This window comes from Pogona vitticeps, chromosome 3, assembly GCF_051106095.1.
Source record: "Pogona vitticeps strain Pit_001003342236 chromosome 3, PviZW2.1, whole genome shotgun sequence".
Taxonomy (NCBI): Eukaryota; Metazoa; Chordata; class Lepidosauria; order Squamata; family Agamidae; genus Pogona; species Pogona vitticeps.
This window is the reverse complement of record NC_135785.1, coordinates 56,300,382-56,321,202: the sequence shown is the minus strand read 5'-3', so window position 1 is coordinate 56,321,202 and position 20,821 is coordinate 56,300,382. Positions and strand designations below refer to the sequence as shown.

The 20,821-nt window shown below is 39.8% G+C and overlaps 1 protein-coding gene across 3 annotated transcripts in view; it reads right to left on the bottom strand.

Moving 5' to 3' along the window:
* NEURL1 (neuralized E3 ubiquitin protein ligase 1) overlaps positions 1-20,821 on the bottom strand; it is a 202,977-nt gene that overhangs the window by 23,787 nt on the left and 158,369 nt on the right. For all 3 annotated transcript variants that reach the window (XM_020788959.3, XM_078389488.1, XM_020788960.3), the window contains exon 4: positions 6,429-7,109. In XM_020788959.3, the coding sequence (XP_020644618.3) occupies positions 6,429-7,109 (681 nt within the window). The remainder of the gene's footprint in view (positions 1-6,428; positions 7,110-20,821) is intronic.

Here is a 20,821-nt window from a genome sequence, read left to right as displayed (position 1 = left end):
TCAGCCTGTGTGTTGTGACCCTGGAGAGAAACATTGGGCTGCTATAATTCAAATGTATGTAAAACAAACAATGGTTACAAGAGAAGAACCATTCTGTAGAAAAACTGAAATGGAAAAAGGAAGAAATCTAACAGCATCAAATATTATGTGTGTTAAAATGTACAGCACATGCTGTTAGAAGCACAAAGCTGGTTGTTATCAGAAAGTTTAGTCTATTCTGTCATTGTTGATAAGTAGGAAGAAATGATCTAACCCACTCTTGACATTATGTAAGAAACAGAAAAGCATTGTTTGCCCCCAGAGGTGCATGATAATTCACAGTGAACAGTAAATTGTTCAATTTATTCACAACACACAGAGATAAAGGTAAAACAGCTAATATATATTGCTTATTAGTTTGCATCCATTTCATCCAAACTATCCTCTGAAGATGCTGGCCACAGAGACTGGCAGAACGTTAGGAAGAACAACCTTCAGAACACGGCCAAAGAGCCCGAAAAACCCACAACAACCATTAGATCCTGGCCATGAAAGCCTTCGCGAATATATTCTGGTGATGAAGGCTATTAATTTCCACTCTTGCAAAGGTAGAGAACTTAAAAGTTTATGAACAATATGAAATTCCCTTGGCTATGTCTTCCTATCATTTTTTTGTTTGCTGAATTCACTTATCCTAATCATGACTGCAGGCTACTCCACCCCACCCAACCCTGTGAATGGATCTGCAGCTTAAAGAAGGAAAGGTGTACTGTAATTTACATTCCCCTCCCTACATGCAGAGACATCACCTTGCCAACAAAAGTCCGCATAGTCAAAGCTATGGTTTTTCCTGTGGTAACATATGGAAGTGAGAGCTGGACCATAAAGAAAGCTGACCGCCGAAGAATTGATGCCTTTAAATTGTGGTGCTGGAGGAGGCTCTTGAGAGTCCCCTGGAGTGCAAGGAGAACAAACCTATCAATTCTAAATGAAATCAAACCAGAGTGCTCACTGGAAGGACAGATCCTGAAGCTGAGGCTCCAGTTCTTTGGCCATCTCATGAGAAGAGAAGACTCCTTGGAAAAGACCTTGATGTTGGGAAAGTGTGACGGCAGGAGGAGAAGGGGATGACAGAGGATGAGATGGTTGGACAGTGTCATTGAAGCAACCAACATGAATTTAACCCAAATCCGGGAGGCAGTGGAAGATAGGAGGGCCTGGTGTGCTCTGGTCCATGAGGTCACGAAGAGTCGGACACGACTGAACGACTAAACGACGACGACCCCACATGGGATGAAGCCTTGAGGGCTCAACAGGCTTTTGAAAAGCTTACAGGTATAACAGCCTCTTGTGCTAGACCAGTGCTATCCAGTCTGACTGGCAGTATCTTTTGGTGTTCTAGGCAGAAGTCTTTTCCAACCATCCACAACATGACAATCCTTTGCAGTTGAGAGATGGGAAGTGCTGAACCCGGAGCCTTCAGTATACTGTACAAAGCTTGCAGTCCAACAGTGGGCTGTATGCTGCTTGTAGAGTTATGGCCCCTCCGTCTTCCACACTATGGACAACAGCCCTATTTAGTTGTTAGGGAACTATGTACAACCAGCATGTCCTGAAGCCAGCATGTTAGCCCTTTGGTTTTTCACTGAACACAGAAGTGCAACAGTGCAAAAAGAAGACTGCTGTGCCTTGATTTTGGTGAATATGGGTTCATGTGGAGAGGTCACCTGGGTACCTCAGCCTCCCCTTCTTCATTCACATTTCTAATTTCAATGTGACAATGGTGGGGGGGAGGCAAGAACACACCACTCACATGCGACCTCCACATGCATTTTAAAGAACTGAAAAAGAGTTCTTCTGTGTGGTCTACATGTTACATTAAACATGTACCATACATCTTGAAATGTTTTTCTATAATAGCTGGCTGGATAGCTCAGTGAGTTAGGTACAGTATCTGGCTGAGGAGCTAGAGGTGGGGATTCAATTCCCCACTGTGCCTCCTGTGAGTAGAGCCAACCTGTGTGGCCTTGGGCAAGCTGCACAGTCCCAGGGCACTCCCAGAAGAAGGGAATGGTAAACCACTTCTGAGTACTTTCTGCCTAGAAAACCCTGAAAAGGGTCACCATAAGTCAGAACTGATGGCTCATTATGCTGACAATGATTCTATTAAATGCGTGAAGCCTTGATTCAGACCAATGCAGTCTCCTCTCCCCCCCCACCCAGGCTACAAAAAATTCTTCCTTTTGCTTCCCCATGCATGTGGAGTAGGAGAATTCTTTTTAAAACTCTGTGGGGAATTTAAGCCTCCTCCATTTGTAAACACTAGTCACAGACTGGGACTACATATGTCTATTAGAAAATAAAACAGAAAAGTTCATAAATACAGATACATATTTAACACTGCATTTTGTTTAGCCCATTTTCAAGATGAATTCTAATAATCAGGAAAGCTCCACATATGGAAATAGATGTCCATGCATAGCTGATAAAAAAAAGGAAGGGCATTTTCACACTTCCATCAAAGGCCTTGATCCCATAGTCAATATGAAATATTGTTGTACTGCATTCTACTTTAAAAAACACACACAACTACACACTTTTTAAAAGATGTCCCCATGATGTAAAATCAAGCCCAGATTACTTTGCCAGGGAAGCATGTTTTACAGTTGGAAAGTGACCTAAAATACTGTTCTGCCAGAAGGTTGTTTAAAATAGCATGCACATGAAACTCAATTTATTTCATTCATTTCTGCATATGTAGACCCATCATATGTACACCCATCTGTTGCTGCAAATTGCACCTTTGGGCAACCAGTGGAGACAGTGGGGGAGGTAGCAGGAAAGAAAGAGAGAGGAATGGATGCAAGAGAGGGAAGGTCTGCTGGCAAAACTGTTTGTAGAAAGTTTGGCTTCTTCTGTCTCTTTAAGAATTATTTTGCTGGTCTCTGGGAGGTGGAGAGAAGGGTGGAACCTCATCCCTTTTGGGAGCTCCAGCTGCCAAGAATCGTCCAATCCTTGGAGCAAAGGAGGGGGGGAAAGGGAAGCCGAGCATTTTCCCCAGGCTTCTCAGACAGGAGGAGTGTGCATGCATATGTGTGTGTGTGAGAGAGAGGGAGAGGGAGAGGAGGGGATGAAGTGAAATAAAGGGAAGGGCCAGAGGGAGAGAAAGATGGTGTGGAGAAGCCCATCCCAACCAGAATGCAACCTACAGCATACTCCATTCCTACCATCAAGGCATGCAGTAGAGATGGGAAGACCAAGGGAACTGACATGAGATGCAAAGATCTGTTACTGAACCCATCTCTCTCATACTTATTTTTTTTGAAGGGGGGGAGACCCAAACACACAACCTCACACAGGGATTACTCTTGCCAGCTGCCTCCCAGGTGAGGATGCAAGCAGTCTTTCAAATGTCACATGATTTTACATCTAATCAACTTAGAATGAAACTAATTTCACACTAATTTCACTTTTAAATGTAAAGAAAGGAAGACCCATTCAGGGCATTGTAGAAAGTCAGCACACAACCCTTTGGCAACTGAAGATTAAATCCCATTGGGAACTGCTTACCAATTAACATTATTTATGTATGTCTGATTTGTGAGGAGAAAAAAAAAAGAAAAAAACATGAGCCTGATGGAAGGAATCACACAGCATGTAATATGCCTAATGCCTTTCCAAGACACGCTGAAGGCATTTAAAAGAGATTATTTAGACATATACCAGAAACCCAAAAGAAGCTACTTCTAAACAGATTTCTATTAAAAGTGTCATCTGCCCTGCAGTTTTCTGAATACTTTAGGCAGCAAAGTGCCTCAGAAGATTCATCTGCTAAATTCCTGTCTCTTTAATGAGTCCATTTTCCATAATGCAAAATTAAAAACGTGACTCATAAAACTCAGAGGCAACCCAGAAAGCAAACTCTAGATAAAAGACGAGACACATTAGGCACATTTATGCGCTGTTGTAGTTTGCATTTGCCAAGCTTCTCTCATGGTGGATTCATTTTCTAACTGCTGATTAATGGCGTTTTTCCAGGGCAGCACAATCTTTGCAAGCAAGAGGAAGATGTTTTTTTTTCCAAAGGAAAATGGCTACCCCAATAATGAGCTTAGCTGTCACCTTGCGGGGATACATCTGTAGCATGAAAAACATCACTGCGGCAGAGATCCCACAGCTGTATCAGGAATGAATGGGTTTGGTGCATGCATCCTGCAGCCTACAGCTTGAAATGAATCTGACATACCATTTGGCTTCCAAACTAATTCAGAATCTCTGGGAGAGGTAAGACCTCCTCCTCCTGAAATTATGTCCCAACATTTCATGAACTCTTTCCCTTTTCATTCTGTTGGCTCTTTCAAAATTTAATTATTTGAAAGCTGTTTGCTTTTCATTTCACAGATTATGAAATGAAATGTAAACTATTGAGCCGTAGTCTGCACAAATGATCAAAGCAGCTTCTGCTTTACATTGTTATATAACGGATCCTTAGTAATTCCAGAAATGCTCCTTTGAAAGGGACATAAAATCACACCAAAACTTAGTAGATTTGGGTTGAATAATAATAGTTATATTTTAGAGGCATATACATTGTTTGAACATACCATACACAATTCCCAAAAATCCCAATTTAAGATCATTCTAGCTTCCTTGGAATAAAATTACTGTTTAGGAGAAGATATCAGATTATGAGGACTAGATTTCTCAGAGCAAGTAACCACCTACTTGAATTCAGGTTAATTCAGCTTGCTAACAAGCTTTAGGGACGCGCTGCGGGTTAAACCGCAGAAGCCTCTGTGCTGTAAGGTCAGAAAACCAGTAGTCATTAAGATCAAATCCATGAGACAGAGTGAGCTCCCGTTGTTTGTCCCAGCTCCTGCCAACCTAGCAGTTTGAAAGCTTGTAAATGCAAGTAGATAAATAGATACCACCACGGTGGGAAGGTTACGGCGTTCCGTGTCTGGTCATGCTGGCCAAACAGTGGCTCTATGGCTTGGAGATGGGGATGAGGACCGCATTCTAGAATCAGACGACTGGACTAAATGTCAAGGGGAACCTTTACCTAACAAGCTTTTAGAAGGAACATTTATACAGTGGACCCTCTACTTACAGAATTAATCCGTATTGGAACAGTGGCTGCAAGTCGAAAAGTCTGTAGGTCGAATCTCCATTGACCTACAATGCATTGAAAACCGATTAATCCCATAACTGGCAGTTTTTATTCTATTTTTGTTCCATTTAGGTTTTTTTCTGGTCTGTAGGTCGATTCTCTGGCTGCAAGTCGAATCTAAATTTTGCCACCAGAGAAGTATGTAACTCAAAAAGTCTGTAAGTCGAGCCGTCTGTAAGTCGAGGGTCCACTATATAATACAGTGGTGCCTCGCTTAACGAGCGCACCGTTTAACGATGAATCTGCATAGCGATCTATTTTTTTAGATCACTAATGCGATCGCATTGCGATGTTCTGAATAGGCAAAACATCACATTGTGATTTTTTTTAAACAGCTGATCAGCGGTTCCAAAATGGCTGCCGGGTGCCCAAAACGGCCACCGCAAGTGTTTTCGCGCCCTGCCCTCACTTACCGAGGGTGCAAAAATGGCGGCGCTATGGAGGAACTTCACTGAAGTTTGGGAGCCATAGGAATGAAGTTTAATGCATTCCTATGGCTTTTTCTGTTCCGTTTAGCGATGTTTCTGCATAGCGACGATTAATCTGGAACGGATTAACTTCGCTATGCGGGGCACCACTGTATATCCAAATGATACAATAAATTGCATGGTTAAATAGAAAGTCTGCTCTTCATAATAACACAATGGCTGAAATCCAGCAGTAAATTGTAATCAGAGTTGGCCCATTAGATTAGTGTGGATTTGGTGGGTCAACAACTATGTAAATTCCATTGATTCAACATACCTGCTTTACTTACTTGCTACTGGATTTCAGCCATTGAGTAGGTAAGATTGCTTACTTTAAGTGTATCACACAGACAAGTCTTGTTCAGGAACTACGGGATGTGGCATCTCCATATTACAGTACTTATTTAAAATTCTAATATTGTAAAATCATTTGTTTATTTTGGCTGAATGGCTGATATACAAAAAAGGGAGCAATAAAATATCCTTTTCATCTGTTTTGTTCCCTGGAGAATGGGAGATGGAGGTGGACAAGCATCTCCCTCTCATCCAAAGTATATAAAAATGACACAATCTGCTGTTAAAATACCAAAGGCAGTCCTGATGGGCATCTCTGACTAGAACTGCACTTACTAACCAAGCAAAATAGTTTCTCCACTCTCCTTCCTCTCATAAACATTGAACAAATGGCAGAACCTATATCAGAATAAACTTTCCCCTTTCTTTGCTCTCCCGAATACTATGTTCAAATGGCATCACTAATCATACATTTCAATCCATTTATGTAAATAATATATGGGAAGAGCCAAACGTACCGAGGACACGGATTTGCATCACTGCTCCATGTAAACCAAAGAACATCCACAGTGGCTGGGAACAATCCACGCACACCTGCATGCCGGCGCTTGCTCCATTGTGGCTCAAATGCAGTTCTCCTTCTGAATTCACCATGAATCCCAAAATGTCTCCACTCTGGAGTGGCACAAGCACTCTACAGACTGCCCAGAACTCTTTTCGATCAACTAAAGACTCAGGATTATAGGGAAGGTCGCTGGGCCGCAATGTACTAGGATCACAAGTCGTCACTCCATAAGAAAGTGTCCCAGTGCGTGAGGTGTTAGATTTATTGATTTTGACAAATATTGTCTCATTGATTCTAAGAGGCCTGCTGGTGAAGACCAAAGTTCTCTCTTCCCGAGCATGCTCCAGACGGGCAACAGTCTGGTCATCCAGAATTTTAATATGAGCTCCCCTGAGTTGATGGAAGCGGAGGTCACTTTCAAGCTGGGATGGGAGAAGGTGGGAATGTTGAGAGTTGAGGGAGTTCTGTGGGATAGGACACATGGCAGCCATGACATGGAAGTTCTCTTCCTGGAGGTTGAGGTCGCAAAGGCTCACAGACAGCCGGGTGTCCTCTGTCTCCCTGCGCAAGGAGGGCCGGCGGATTGCTGTAAATGATCTTGGACGGAGGCAATCAGGAGGAATAATTTCGCTATCTGCAAATGAGAGCAAGAAAGGGAAAAGATCACCCATGGATAAAGGATAGGCATTATTGTTTGCTTTAGGTGAAAGTCAAGGCATTGCTGTCACCAGCGCATTCCCCTTTTAGTTGATAACAATGGGTCTGAGACCACACCCAGTGAAATAATCTCTCTAAACTTTACAGGGTTGAAAGAGAAGAATAGTTGGATTTAACAAAGATTTTTGTAAAAGAATGAAGGAAGCTATCTACCACTCTGTTTGTCCAAACATCTCTCCCCACCAAAAAGTGCAATGAAAGGACGAGTTATGTCATATATTGGGATAACTGACCTACATGAAATGCTCTTGAAAGTACCTATCCAAGAGGCCAGAGTGATCATTCTAATCCTAGTTTGCTGTTCTGAGAAAGGTCTAGCTTTATTAGTGAATGTTTATAGGTGTTTTATTCAAGTGACGGTTATAGAGACTAATATCTTACATGCACTTTCCTGGAAGTAAACATCACTGATCTTAGGAAAACACAGGTAATAGAGCTTTAATTGTTCTATCGTTTTAATATTTTACTGCATTTTATGACAGTTTTATCTAATTTGTTGTTTTTAGTACATCACTCAGGGTGCAATTCTTGGGGAAGACCGTACTAAAAAAAGAAAAATTATGCTTTGCAAATGTATTCATCTAAATAACAAACAATCCAGCAAAAGTCATTATGACTTAAGCTCCACCGGTGCTTATTAATGGAGAATCAATAAAGAGAAGGAGTGAAGGCTTCTCTTTATTCTCCCTTAATTTCAGATAGAATTCTTATGTAGAAATATCTGCTTAAAGAGAGTTGAACTGCAAATATGCCAGGGTCACTCCAAAACAGTCTGTGCCTGAGTAACACAAGAATTCACCAGTTCTCTCACACACTCAGCTACTACTATTGTCTGTTCAGTGCCAGAAAAAAAAAACACCACACATTCAAAGGGATGTGTCTTTCTTGCTCTTATGTTTCTCTCTAGCAGTGTAAGTTTTTAGCTATATATGACTCCAGAGTAAGATATGCAAAGGAAACCATTGTTCACATTTTAGCCATAGTTCTGGTGATACACATGATTTTCCTACTAAGAAGTTTTCAAAATTATAACTTTTTTTCCACTTGTAGGAGTAGATCTTCTAAAAAAAGTTTTGTCTAAATCTGTGCATTGCCATTTATGTACTTCATTCTGCCATTTTTCATTCACTCTTAATACCACTGTGTCACTCCTTCTCTGTCTACCCGTTTTTCTCCTAATGGTCATCACCATGTTTCCTTAGAAATAATCACCTCTCTCGTACTCTCTCATCACTATGAACTGGGACTTTTGGGGTACCAAAATGCCTCTTGCTGATCAATAATACTAATGATGATGATGATGTGCTGTCAAATTAATTTTGAATTGAATTTTTATTTTTTCCAAAAACCTTTTGCATTGAAAGACTCCCAGGAGTGCACAGATAATGTTAACTGAAGCAGCTTGACAGTATTTTCCAGTTTCATTTCTGCATCAGCATAGAATGGGTGTCTTTTCACACAAGAACATTGAATTAGAGAAACATTTGCCAGACAAAGCACCAGGACACTTAAGGGAAAATGCCAGTGTTTGAGCAAAATTTATGTTTGTGCTGTCTTCATTCTGTAATTCATTGACGTCAGCCACTAATGAAGCTGCTTATAGGTTCTTAAAATGCTATGCTCCCATGTAGGATGAGTGAAAAAACATGTAAAGAGAACTAAAGAAAACTAAAACTAAAATCATGGAGACAGAGGAACCAGTTATTTTGGAAGAAATCGAAGAGTAATATTTTCAAGAGTAATATTTTCAAATGATCTACAGTTACCTCAGGAAAGGTACAGCGTAAATTAACCATGTGGTGTGAGACAATGCATAAGTAATTTCCTACTTTTCTTGGGGGTTGGAAGAAAGAAAACCCACCTTTGCTGTACAACTGCCGTCCATTCCACCAACCACAGCAAGGCACCACTGGTTTCATTAGACTTATAGGCGAAAATTTTGGACAATACAAGGTTGCTTAGGTCTGCCTTTTAAACTGCTGACAAATTACTTTTTTCTCTTGCTCTTCCATCCACCCATATATTGTTTGCATAATACAAATACACTTTCTTCATCTCCTTTCCTCTTACCTGACCACAGTCAGGAGATGAGAGCAGGTCCTCTTATAGACTGAGAACTGGTTGAGAACTATGAAACAGAGCTTAGGTGTCAATGGGCAATTTTCACAAAGGAGAGAGGTGAAAAGCAGTGTGCCCCAGGGATCTGTCCTGGGACCGGTGCTTTTCAACCTGTTCATAAATGACCTGGAGACAGGGATAAGCAGTGAGGTGGCCAAGTTTGCAGATGGCACAAAACTTTTCCGGATGGTGAAGACCAGAAGGGATTGTGAAGAGCTCCAGAAGGATCTCTCCAAACTGAGAGAATGTGCAGCAAAATGACAAATGTGTTTCAAAAAAAATTAGGGTAATGCATATTGGGGCAAAAAATCAAAACTTTATTTATCAGCTGATGGGTTCTTAGCTGTCCGTGATAGATCAGGAAAGAGATCTTGGTGTGCTGATGGACAGCTCGATGAACATGTCAACCCAGTGTGTGGCGGCAGTGAAGAAGGCCAATTCCATGCTAGGTATCATTAAAAAGGGGATTGAAAATACAACAGCCAACATTATAATGCCATTGTACAAAATGCTGGTAAGGCAGAGTATTGCGTACAGTACACACCTCAAAAAAGACATAGTGGAACTAGAAAAGGTGCAGAAGAGAGCAACTAAAATGATTACTGGACTGGGGCACTTCCCTTATGAGGAAAGGCTATAGTGTTTGGGGCTCTTTAGTCTAGATAAAGGCACTTTGGGGGCACATGACTGAGATGTATAAAATTATGCAGGGCATGGATAAAGTGGATAGAGGGAAGCTCTTTTCCCTCTCACACAATATCAGAACCAGGGGACATCCACTCAAATTGAGTGTTGGGAGAGTGAGAACAGACAAAAGAAAATATCTTTTTACCTAGCATGTTGTTAGTGTGTGGAAATCCTTGCCACAGGATATGGTAATGGCATCTGGCCTATATGACTTTAAAAGAGGATTGGACAGATACCTGGAGGAAAAGTCTATCGCAGGTTACAAGCCATGATGGGGATGTATAATCTCCAGGCTTAAAAGGAAGGTACCTCAAAATGGCAGATACAAGGGAATGGTATCAGGAAGCAGGTATCTAGTTGTCTCATGTGCTGCCAGAGGCATCTGGTGGGGCTACTGTGAGACACAGGAAGCTGGACTAGATGGGCCCTTGGCCTCATCCAGCAGGGCTCTTCTTATGTTCTTATGTTCCATCTCAGGATTTTATGTCTCCCATCAGTAACAACAGAATGAAACACAGAAAACTGCAATACCAAAATGGACTGCATTACCTCTTACTGCATTTGAGAAACACCCCTTTTTTCTTTTCTTTTCTTTTTCTTTTCTTTCTTTCTTTCTTTTTTTTTTTTTTTTTTTGCTCCCTCTGTATTTAAAATCCCTGAAAATAGAAAACCATCCCTGCAAATATCAAGGACAACAGTGGCAGTTCAATTATGTGTGGGTCTGCTTAAGTACACCGCCACCCCAAATATAAACCTGCAGAATTTAACTCAGCTCTAGTTACTAACAATCTCTCATTCTAGGTCTTACGGTAATATTCTTCTTTTTTTAATTGAACGAATAGGACTTTTAGAATGCAGCACCTTGGGGACTGGCTTGTCAGGGTGGAATTAGACTTAGTCCTCTCCAAATGATGTCCTTCCCCATATGGCTTCCCCAAGCCATATGTTTGAAGTCTGCTTTTCAACAATTCAGTTTGAAGACCAATCTGTTTCCAAATGCCCAGAGCATGTAAATATGTATATCTAAAAAAAAACACCACTTAGGACAGGATACATAATATTGTGCCAATATCGGTACATAATCGTCAAACTATTCCATCCCTGGCAAGCAAAGTCGCATGATTCAGTAGGCAACAGACAATTTCTGTAGAGATTTCTTAACTTACCACAATTTCCCAATGTTACAAGATTTGCGTAACTGCACAACAGAATTTCAAGTAATATTTGTAAGGGTTTTGTCTGGAGCAATAGTTCAGAAGGCTGCTTTTAAAATCATTGCTCTACCCAGGTTCTGTCTTGCTTTGATTCTTTGAAGTATTTTTTGTAGGATGAACCTGTTAAGGTCTTTTGATATTTGTAGCAGCTGAAAGAAGGGATCCATGGGCAAATTATTACAACATGTATCTTAAATGGTAATAATACTGGGCCACATACAGAGGAGACTGTGGAAAATTCTGAATTTAAAAGACAGGTGAGGTAACTAGCACCAGAGCTGTCAATAAAGAAACTACTTCTGCCTTTAGTGTAAGTATGTTTTTAGTTATCATTGTCTCAGCCATCCATGCCCAGTCACTGTCATTGGCAGCACTGACACTTTAGGACACTGAATAAATGCAATGCTCCAGTTCTGAAGTCAATTAACACAGATCATGACTGCCAGGTAAATATTGCTATCTAATTCCAATTCATAATTTAAAACTGAAAATAGAAATTGTTTACACTTTAGAGTTTAAAAGTTTCTGCTCCAGATTAACAAAACGAGCTGACATACTGTATATAGAATTGAATTAATTCACTGATACAGCTTATTAACTGGCGCACTAATCCAGCAAGAATTTACACCAGGCACACTTAACACACTTTGGACAAAGCATAGAGCAACTGCTGCTCTTTAGAGGACTCTAGAGTCTTTGTTTTCACTTGAATCACAGCCAGAGCCAGCAACATATGTTTCATTTTAACCAGTCCTAACTCCAGGATTTGGACAGAGCTCAGAACTTTACATTTTTAAAGGAACTTACTGCGTTACTCATTAGTCCTTGGCAGACAGCTTGCTGTTATTCCTGCTCTGATCATGCAAGTAATTTGTTGTATGGTATGTTATTAATGTGTTACGTTGTCACGCCAGCAGAACAGAAAAATACAAGGATTCTCTAGCATCCAATTCTGATGTTGCACCTTGTAAATATAAAACTAACAAAACAAAACAAACCCCTCAAAGAACAGCTTCCTTGTCACTTAACAGCTTCACACCTGAAAATTCCTGACAAAAGTCCCCTAAAAATGCCTGAAAATCCCCTTTAATAGTAACTTTTGAAAGTAACCAGTTCTTCCCAATTACACCTAAGGAACTTAATAGTTTCACATTCAATCTAAAAAGTATCTTTATTACTAGTAGTGACATTCCTAGTAATAACAATTATTATTAGCTTTGGATCTGGGGAATTCTTGCACAACTAATTTGCACCATCTACCGAACCAGATAATTTCAGTTCAAAATTTACAAAAGCAAGCAGTTTTCTTATCTAAAATTACCAAGGATATCTAAATAGTTTCTCATTACAGCAAGAAAACAACAAACAGATGAAGAAGGCTTGTGTAACATCACAACATATAAAAATCACTATCTTTAGTTGTATGATGTAAAGAAGAAAGATGGACTTAAAGAGATTCAGATCCTGTACAATAAAATATGAACAAATATTGTACAGTAATCAGACTGGGTAAAAAATAAAATACAGTGGTGCCTTGCTTAGCGATGTTAATCTGTGCACAAAAAATCGCTGCTACGTGATAACATCGCTAAGCAAAAATAAAAAGCCCACAGAAACGCATTAAAATGCGATTAATGCATTCCTATGGGCTAAAAACTCACCATTAAGTGAAGATCCTCCATAGCGCTGCCATTTTTGGTGCCTCTAAAGTGAGGTATCCATGCCTGAAAACAGTGGGTGGCCATTTTGTTTACCCGGCAGCCATTTACCCGCCAATCAGCTGGCCGAAATTGCGGGCTTTGCAATGATCGCTTCCCTGCAATCATCGCAAAGCGAATTTCCCCCATAGGGACCATCACAAAGCGATCGCTTTTGTGATGGCAAAAAGTTCATTGCAAAGCAATTTCGTCGCTATACGGAGCTATCGCTATGCGAGGCACCACTGTAATAAAGAATCTAGGCCTAGAATCTTATGCACATTAATCTAGGAGAAAGTCTTACTGAACTTAAAATTTATTTCTGAGTAGAGTTGCATATGATTCTGCTGTAAATTACAAAACCTATTTGTTTAGTAATGACTTGAATGCATTTTCTAGGCTAGATAACTATGCAGTGACATCTACTTTGTACTATATATATGAGATGCCACAATGAGTCTTTTGATTATTTTTAATCATACAAAGATGGCACTGGTGAGATTCCAACAGCCACTTCAAAGAAATGAGTTCTTCATGCCAACGTTACGACTCAGGAGTCTTATGTTGCAATCAATGTCACCCTGAAGGGCATGTTCAGAATTTTCATATTTCCTTCATGCCACTTGGTCAATTTGGCTGCATTTCAAGAATGGGAAAAAGGAGTTTGCACATGTGTTTAAAGCTTTCCTGCAAATCCAATTTCAGACTCTCCAAGAATTCACTGTGCAGAAAAAAGATGGTCAGATGTTTAACATTCATGGATGTCAGTCAAGTGGCCCAAAACATTTTCCTTGTAAAGTGCAGCAACTTAAGTGGTTCCGTGATACTGATTGTTGCCTGAATAAGTATCCTTTCCACAGCCAAGTATATTGCAAAGATTAATTGAATGGTTATTTAGAAACTATTAAGATATTAGGAGCATTTTTTTTCTTTTCTCTCTCTTTTATATGAAGAGTGTTACAGGGAAATTAAAAAGAAAAGGCTAAAGATGAATCCTTGTGATGAATTCTTGACTAGTCTTATCTAGTAATGTCAATTTAAATGGCCTTTGCATCAGGAACAGCTGCAAAGCAAATAGCTGAAACAGCAGCTCTCATTTGGTAACTCTATCTCTAAAAGGCTGGGTGAAATTAGAAGGGAACCGGTGAAGGGCATCTGCAGTTATTTGTGCCAGAGGATGTGTCTGAAAACTTCAACTATTCAGCAAATTCATGTAACATTTTGCAATGACGAATGTCCAAGAGGGAATCTTGGCAGGTTCCCGAGCTAGGATCTTTTTTTCATTTGTGACCCTGTTGAGGAGATTCCTCCTATGATCTCTTGTACCATGTTCTTACAAAACTGGTTTCACTATGGCACAGCAAACTGGGATGTACAGCTGTTGCCTAGCTGTTATCCTATGGCTAAGCAAATGGAACCAAACCACTCAGCAGGTGGACACTTGCAAGAAAGGGCTTTATGATTTTTTTTAGTAAATCAGCACGACAAACAACAGCTCATTAGATTTGTTTCATTTTCATGAGGGCTGAGGAAGATATCCTTTGGGGGGGGGGGGGTCTAAGCCTGCTTCTTTCCCTGTCCTTGTGCCAGAAAACGCAGTACCTTGCACAGCAGCCTAAAGAGTATCTACCACCTCAAGTATTTAGTAAAAATAATCTCTAGGTGATTATCTCTCGGGGCAGAGATCATTCATTCATTCATTCATTCATTCATTGGTTTTAAATAGATAAATAGATAAACAGATAAACAGATAAATAGATAAATAAATAAATAAATAAATAAATAAATAAATAAATAAATAAATAAATAAATAAATAAATGGGAAACAAGGAGCTTTGTTATGCATTATCATCAGAAATATGATACTCTTTCACTAGATTTCCTTTTATAGAGCAGTGCTCTCAGTCCAAAGGTAACATCACTTATGTAAGCATTGCTAGTGATACCTAGGGAAAATATATGTAGTGTATTCACAGTGCAACAGTACTGTGCTATAGAGGTATGTGAGCTTTTCTGCTGCACTGTTGTGATGCCTTTCTGTCCATTGGAACATAGAATGTCTCCAAAGTGGCCAAGCACAATGAAAGTTACACTCTCATCTTCTGAATCAGACAAAAGGAGCTTTTCGTCTCTGTTGTTTTTCATTGTAATCACCTTCATAGCAGTTTTACGTGAATATCAGGTTTCCTGGGCACTCACAGCATGAATGTCTATGCTAATAGCTATCAGCTGGCTGGTTAATGCATAAAGCAGGTTGCTATGGAGAGTGGCACAGGAATCTGAGATCACTCAAGTGCACTGGTGCAAAGGATAACCCAGGCAACAGCGTCTGATATTTGCTGTTTGCTACCCTTTCCCCACTTTGTTGGAAACAGATGAAAGGTTCATCAGAGCACTTGAAAAAAATTCTATATCACCTTCCTACCATTTTCTTCCAGAGGATGTAAGACCAGCTGCAAAATTATGTCAAACATTTTGCAGAGACCTCAGCATCAGTCATCCCATGTGGTCTTGTATGCTCCAAAACGCTATATATACTATCAAAAATCCTTTTGTCTTCAAACAAGGAAGTACTGTCACTAACTGCTTCTGTTGTATGGTGGATGGTCCATACTGGCTGTCAGGAGGAAATGTATCAAATGGAACTTAAATATTGGGCATCATGTTTGCCCAAGATCTGATGATCATACAAGGTGTTGAACTAGGATGAAAAATCATCATGAAGCATACAATCTCTTGCCATAAATGATTAGATTATCTGAAAGTTCGTTAGCTTAGTGTGATGGGAGCTCTCCTTGAGACAGCACAGAAGTCTTTATTAAGAATAAACTACTGATCTGTTTACCTAAGTAGAGTGACATTAGAATATAATAAATGCCTGAGTCCAGAAAAAAGTATCAGAAGCAGAGACCCTTGTTATAGAAATAGTGTTGCATTTCCATTGCACCTAGATATGGAACCCTCACTGGAAAATACTCAAACAATGACATTGATGAACAAGAACTGTATCTTTTAGAACCTGGAAAATATGTTTAAAAAAATTCTTACCTGGGAGATGCTTTGCCAGATATCTAACATTGAAGTATTCTGTGACAGAAAACTATGCAGAGGCTTGGTTTAAAAATTAATTGATTAGTGGTAGCAGATGGAAATTGGGAAGTTAATTTGTTGTTTCGGGAGGGATGGGATTTAATTAGCCTCCCAGAGTAGACATGTGTCTAGATGGGCGGGGTAGAAAGAAAGAAAGAAAGAAAGAAAGAAAGAATTCAGTCTGTTATCCTTAATTATTTTATTAATTAAATCATTGTGTTTTTAAAGGAACCATAGGCTTGAAAGAGAATGGCATGTTTGCTTCTCACCACTATCTCTATTGACAGTTTGTTGTGAGCATTTTTTAAAGCGTTCTTTTTATAATTTTTAAGTTGTTTTCTCCAGCTTGGCTCTTTCCGAACATGTTGGACTATAAATCCTTCAACCTGATTGTTGCTTTGGGTGGTTGGATTTTCAGTGCAATCCATCTGTTGCCTGCTAGGCTGGGGAAAGTTTTCCTAAAGGATGAAATCCAACAACCTGTTCAATTAAATTTTCACTGATCTCTGTCTTCTATCCATTTCCACCTCCATAAGTTGTATAAAAATGTGCTGCTTATAAGGAATACCTTATAAGGAATAAGGAATTAATTCCAATTAGAAGATAATGCCTGAAATCTTGTTGTCTAGTGTAGTAAGTCACACTAGAATAGCCCCATTCAATCAGTAGGGATTTGGAAGTTCCACTGATTCAAATGGGGCTACTCAAGTTGCAAGTTGCTCTAATAAAATAGGTAGCAAGTAGAGCAGGCCTATTTCAAACACTGGAACCTATGGTCGTGTTGACTTACCAAATCCCCACTGATTTAATGGGACTATTTCAATGCAACTTACTATGCTAAGTAACAGGATTTCAGCCGTGATGCACTGCAGTACTGAACTGCAGAAAAAAAGTGGCAACAAAATGTTCTGGTGAACCATGGGTAACAATTCTAAATTCAAAATATTTTGAGTGCCTCTGAGCATATACAGAGTATTTTTCTGTATTGGTCAACAATTGCCTACTCACTCAGAATCAAGGCATGTGATCTGTGAAGATCATTGCTACAGTACATGACTTGGATGTGGGGCCCAAGGATCCCAAGTTCAATCTCTGTCGACTCCACTTTCTAAAAGCACCCATGATCTCCAGCCCTCCTGCACCTTTGGGACCACCACTTACAATTAATAAGGAAGCAAACCTTCTTATTCATTATATCACAAGAGTAGTGGTTGCTATCACATTTACTTTTTAAAGTCTTCTTGGGGGCACAGGTAACTAAGCGGATACATTTCCAATGAAATGTAACCAGTTATTCAACTAGATATAACTAGCAAAATGAAACTAGTTACTTCCAAGCTCTGAAAGTAAGTGCTGTTGACGTCCCATTCTCTGTCAAGTGTTAGTTCCCCTATGGGGAGAAAGGTGCCATTGAATAAATAAATAATCAAACCAACAAATGAACTTGTTAGATCTGATTGGGTGTTAAGTACTTACATTCAGCTACTTAATTCCAAGATCCACAGCAGTTGGGAGGCTGTTTATTTGGGGGACTGAACAGTTTAACCTCCCTGCATAGTTGATTAATTATTGTATAATTCACCGGGCACGTAAAATACTGCTGAGCCTCTTTCAGAAAGAAACAGAACTACCAAACCTCTGGGTGACAGGTCACCATTGTGACTTAAATCCACTGCATGTTCCTGGGAATTTATTCTTCCCACCTTATAAGCAATCACTTTTTCTCACATCAATTTGTCAGTTTGTAAGAGAATTGGCATTTATTTATTCTTCCATTTCCTGCACACTCCATGCAAGAACCAGGGCATGGATCTTAAGCAGATGGAGGGCCTTCTTACTGATCAAGAATGTCTTCCTCACTGAGAAAGACTGTTGTATTTTTTTCATGTGCACCAGGAAAAGAAGAGACTTCAAAGTCATGTTGTGCCAATAACAACCCTATGGCGAGCCAAGATGTGATCTATATTTCCTGTTTTGTATAAACATTCTGTTCATTTCTGGCACCAGAAATTGGATATATGGTAAAAATAAGCTGAGCAAAACATAAACTACTGTAGTGCTAACCAAATGGCAAAAAGCAGCATGAGATGGAAGCGACTTGATGGCTTATAGGCCCCTTCCAACTTCACTGTTCTATAATTCTGTGACAGCACTCAAACAATGTCATTCCAATATCCAAGAGGAGTTATTGCCTCTTTACTGAGGGGCAAATATATTCTGCACTGAATGTTACTAACATTCTGCAGAGGTTTTTAAGGAAACATGTTCAAAATAGTAAAAATGTCAGAAGAGAGATTATGCCACCCTATACCCTATCAATTTATATTTCATGGACAGTTTGTATCCAGAGCAGGTCTTTCCTTTGTAATTCCATGAATAAGAAAGCTCATTTAGGAGATGGTGCTTCCTCCCACCAAGGTCTACCCGTATCACACGCGCGAGTCAGGAGGTGAGGCTGAGGAGCCTGACACCGAGAGAGGCCCGGAAGGAGAAGACACGAAACCCGGCCTTCTCGGTGGTGGCTCCTCGCCTCTGGAACAATCTCCCTCTGGAGATTTGCGCGGCCCCTACACTGGGCATCTTTAAAACCCAACTAAAAACATGGTTGTTTATTCAGGCCTTCCCTCCATCCAATCCTTGATTTCTTTCTTTTTTATTCACCGCTGCTGATTATTATATATTAAGTTATTATTATGTTTGATTATTATGTTTGACCATTATGTATTGTTAATGTTTTATCATCTGATTTTATATTGTAAGCCGCCTAGAGTGGTCCATTGGGCCAAATAGGCGGGGTATAAATAAACTAAACGAAACTAAACTAAACTGTGGACCCTGTACTCAATCAAGCCATACTCCTCCAAATGATTTCCGTTATTCCCATAACTCACATGGAATTAACTATAAACTAGACTAAACTTAAAACTCATGAATATAACATATTTATTTTATCTGTACTGTATACTGTTTTCTACACTTCCCATGATCAAAGCAGATCACTTGTGTAATTATATTTTTCTCCATTCACTCTTAGCTTTTACATGCATCTTTAAAAACTGGCTGTGGCTTCTTAATACCATGGGAGGCATTGGTAATGTTATGTGCCACATGAAAAGAGAACATTAACGTGTGTATGATGAACACAGAATACCCAGAATGTTAGCAGTTTCCTCATGGAGAAGCTTTCACTGAGACAATAAAATGCCCAAGATACCATTTATTTTCTTTCTCATGTTCTAAAAGAATCATGTTCTCAAGCATAGCATAAACATTCTGCCATTATTCCCTGGTTTCTAAAACTGGCATATTTGCATTATTCAAAGAAATTATTTACAGGCTCAATGAACACTATTTGTATAAAATGTGTCTGGCAGCCAAGAGAGGGGCTCACAATCTGCTAATTTATTTACATTATAAATCAATTACCCATAAATAAAGCAGCTCTTAATACTCATCCACAAGCAGAAGTTACATTACTATTATACAATATTTCTGATGACCTTCAAAGGTGGGAATCAAGTTTCTTAAAACACAGAGGAAGAAAGATAATTTGACTCCTACCAGGGAGAATGAATCAGAGCTGGAGACAAGGAATCAAGAAGGAATTCCCTCATTACATGGACAAGTGCAAGAATATGATAGGTATTTAAAAAAATAATAATACAAAAAGAAAAGAAAAAGAGGGTCTCAGACTACCCAAGGCTAAGAGAGTTGGTTCACCAGGACTAGACTGACGGGGACAATTTAGTTCTTTTTATCCCTCTGTTCTTCCTAATAAGAAAGACAGAGGGGACTGGGGCTTCTCTACCTCATCTTTGGACTCACATTAGATACACCAATACCCCTGTCCAAGGATCCTCTTTATAAATATATTCTCAGTCCCCAGGCAGCTTGAGCTCTTCTGGGTGACCATCCTCAATATGGAAGACCTTGCCAGGTTTTCCAAGGAATCCCCCCCCCCCCCCGAGTATCCCTCCTCTTCCACTTCCTCAACCAGCACCTTGAGTAGCAGTTCTCCTGTTTGCATTCATTCCATTGCTCTATCCTCTTCTCTTTTCCTGTCTGGGTCTGCATCTCTACCTCTAGTGTGTCCCTTATATTCCTGAGATCACAAGGGTCCTCTTTCTCCTCCAGAGGTCACTTCTCCTTGCCCAAGCTTCCCAACTGAGCCAGGGCTTGAGTCTGGGTTCCCTGACCCTGTGCCCTGGCTTATTTCCTGAATGTGTGTTTGGTTTCCTAGGACAATTTTTCCGCTAGGTGGGCATCCCCCAAGTATACTGGGTGCAAGTTTCTACAAATCCTGGGTGAAGATGAGATGGCCTGCCAACAGGGACACCTGCACCATTGTCACTGTCCTAACATTCTGTTAGCTGCTTGAATGGAATTTTCAAAATTCTGGACAGACCTGAATTGCTTCACATAACTGGGCAGTTTGTAAGAGAATTGGCATTTATGTATTCTTCTTTATTCACTCTTTTTGAGAAGCTCACCTCCGGGCTCAATATGCTAAAAGGACGTAAATCAAGAGATAATGTTTTAGACACATAGTTCTGTTTTACTGAATTTAGAGATACGGTCCAAAAGTGTTGTAGCCTCTTGTCTACCCATCTTAAACTTTGGAGGGTCACAGTGTAAACTTCAAAATCTTGGATTATCTCTTTCAACATGACTGTCAATGATTCCATTTTCTCTCCTGAGCTGTTCCCTCTTCCTACCCCATCCAGCTATTTTTAAAATCTCAGCAAGCATGATTATCATTTTTAAAAACCTTAAATTATTTGTATTTCATGGGATTCTTTAAAATAATAAGCAAGGCTACAGTT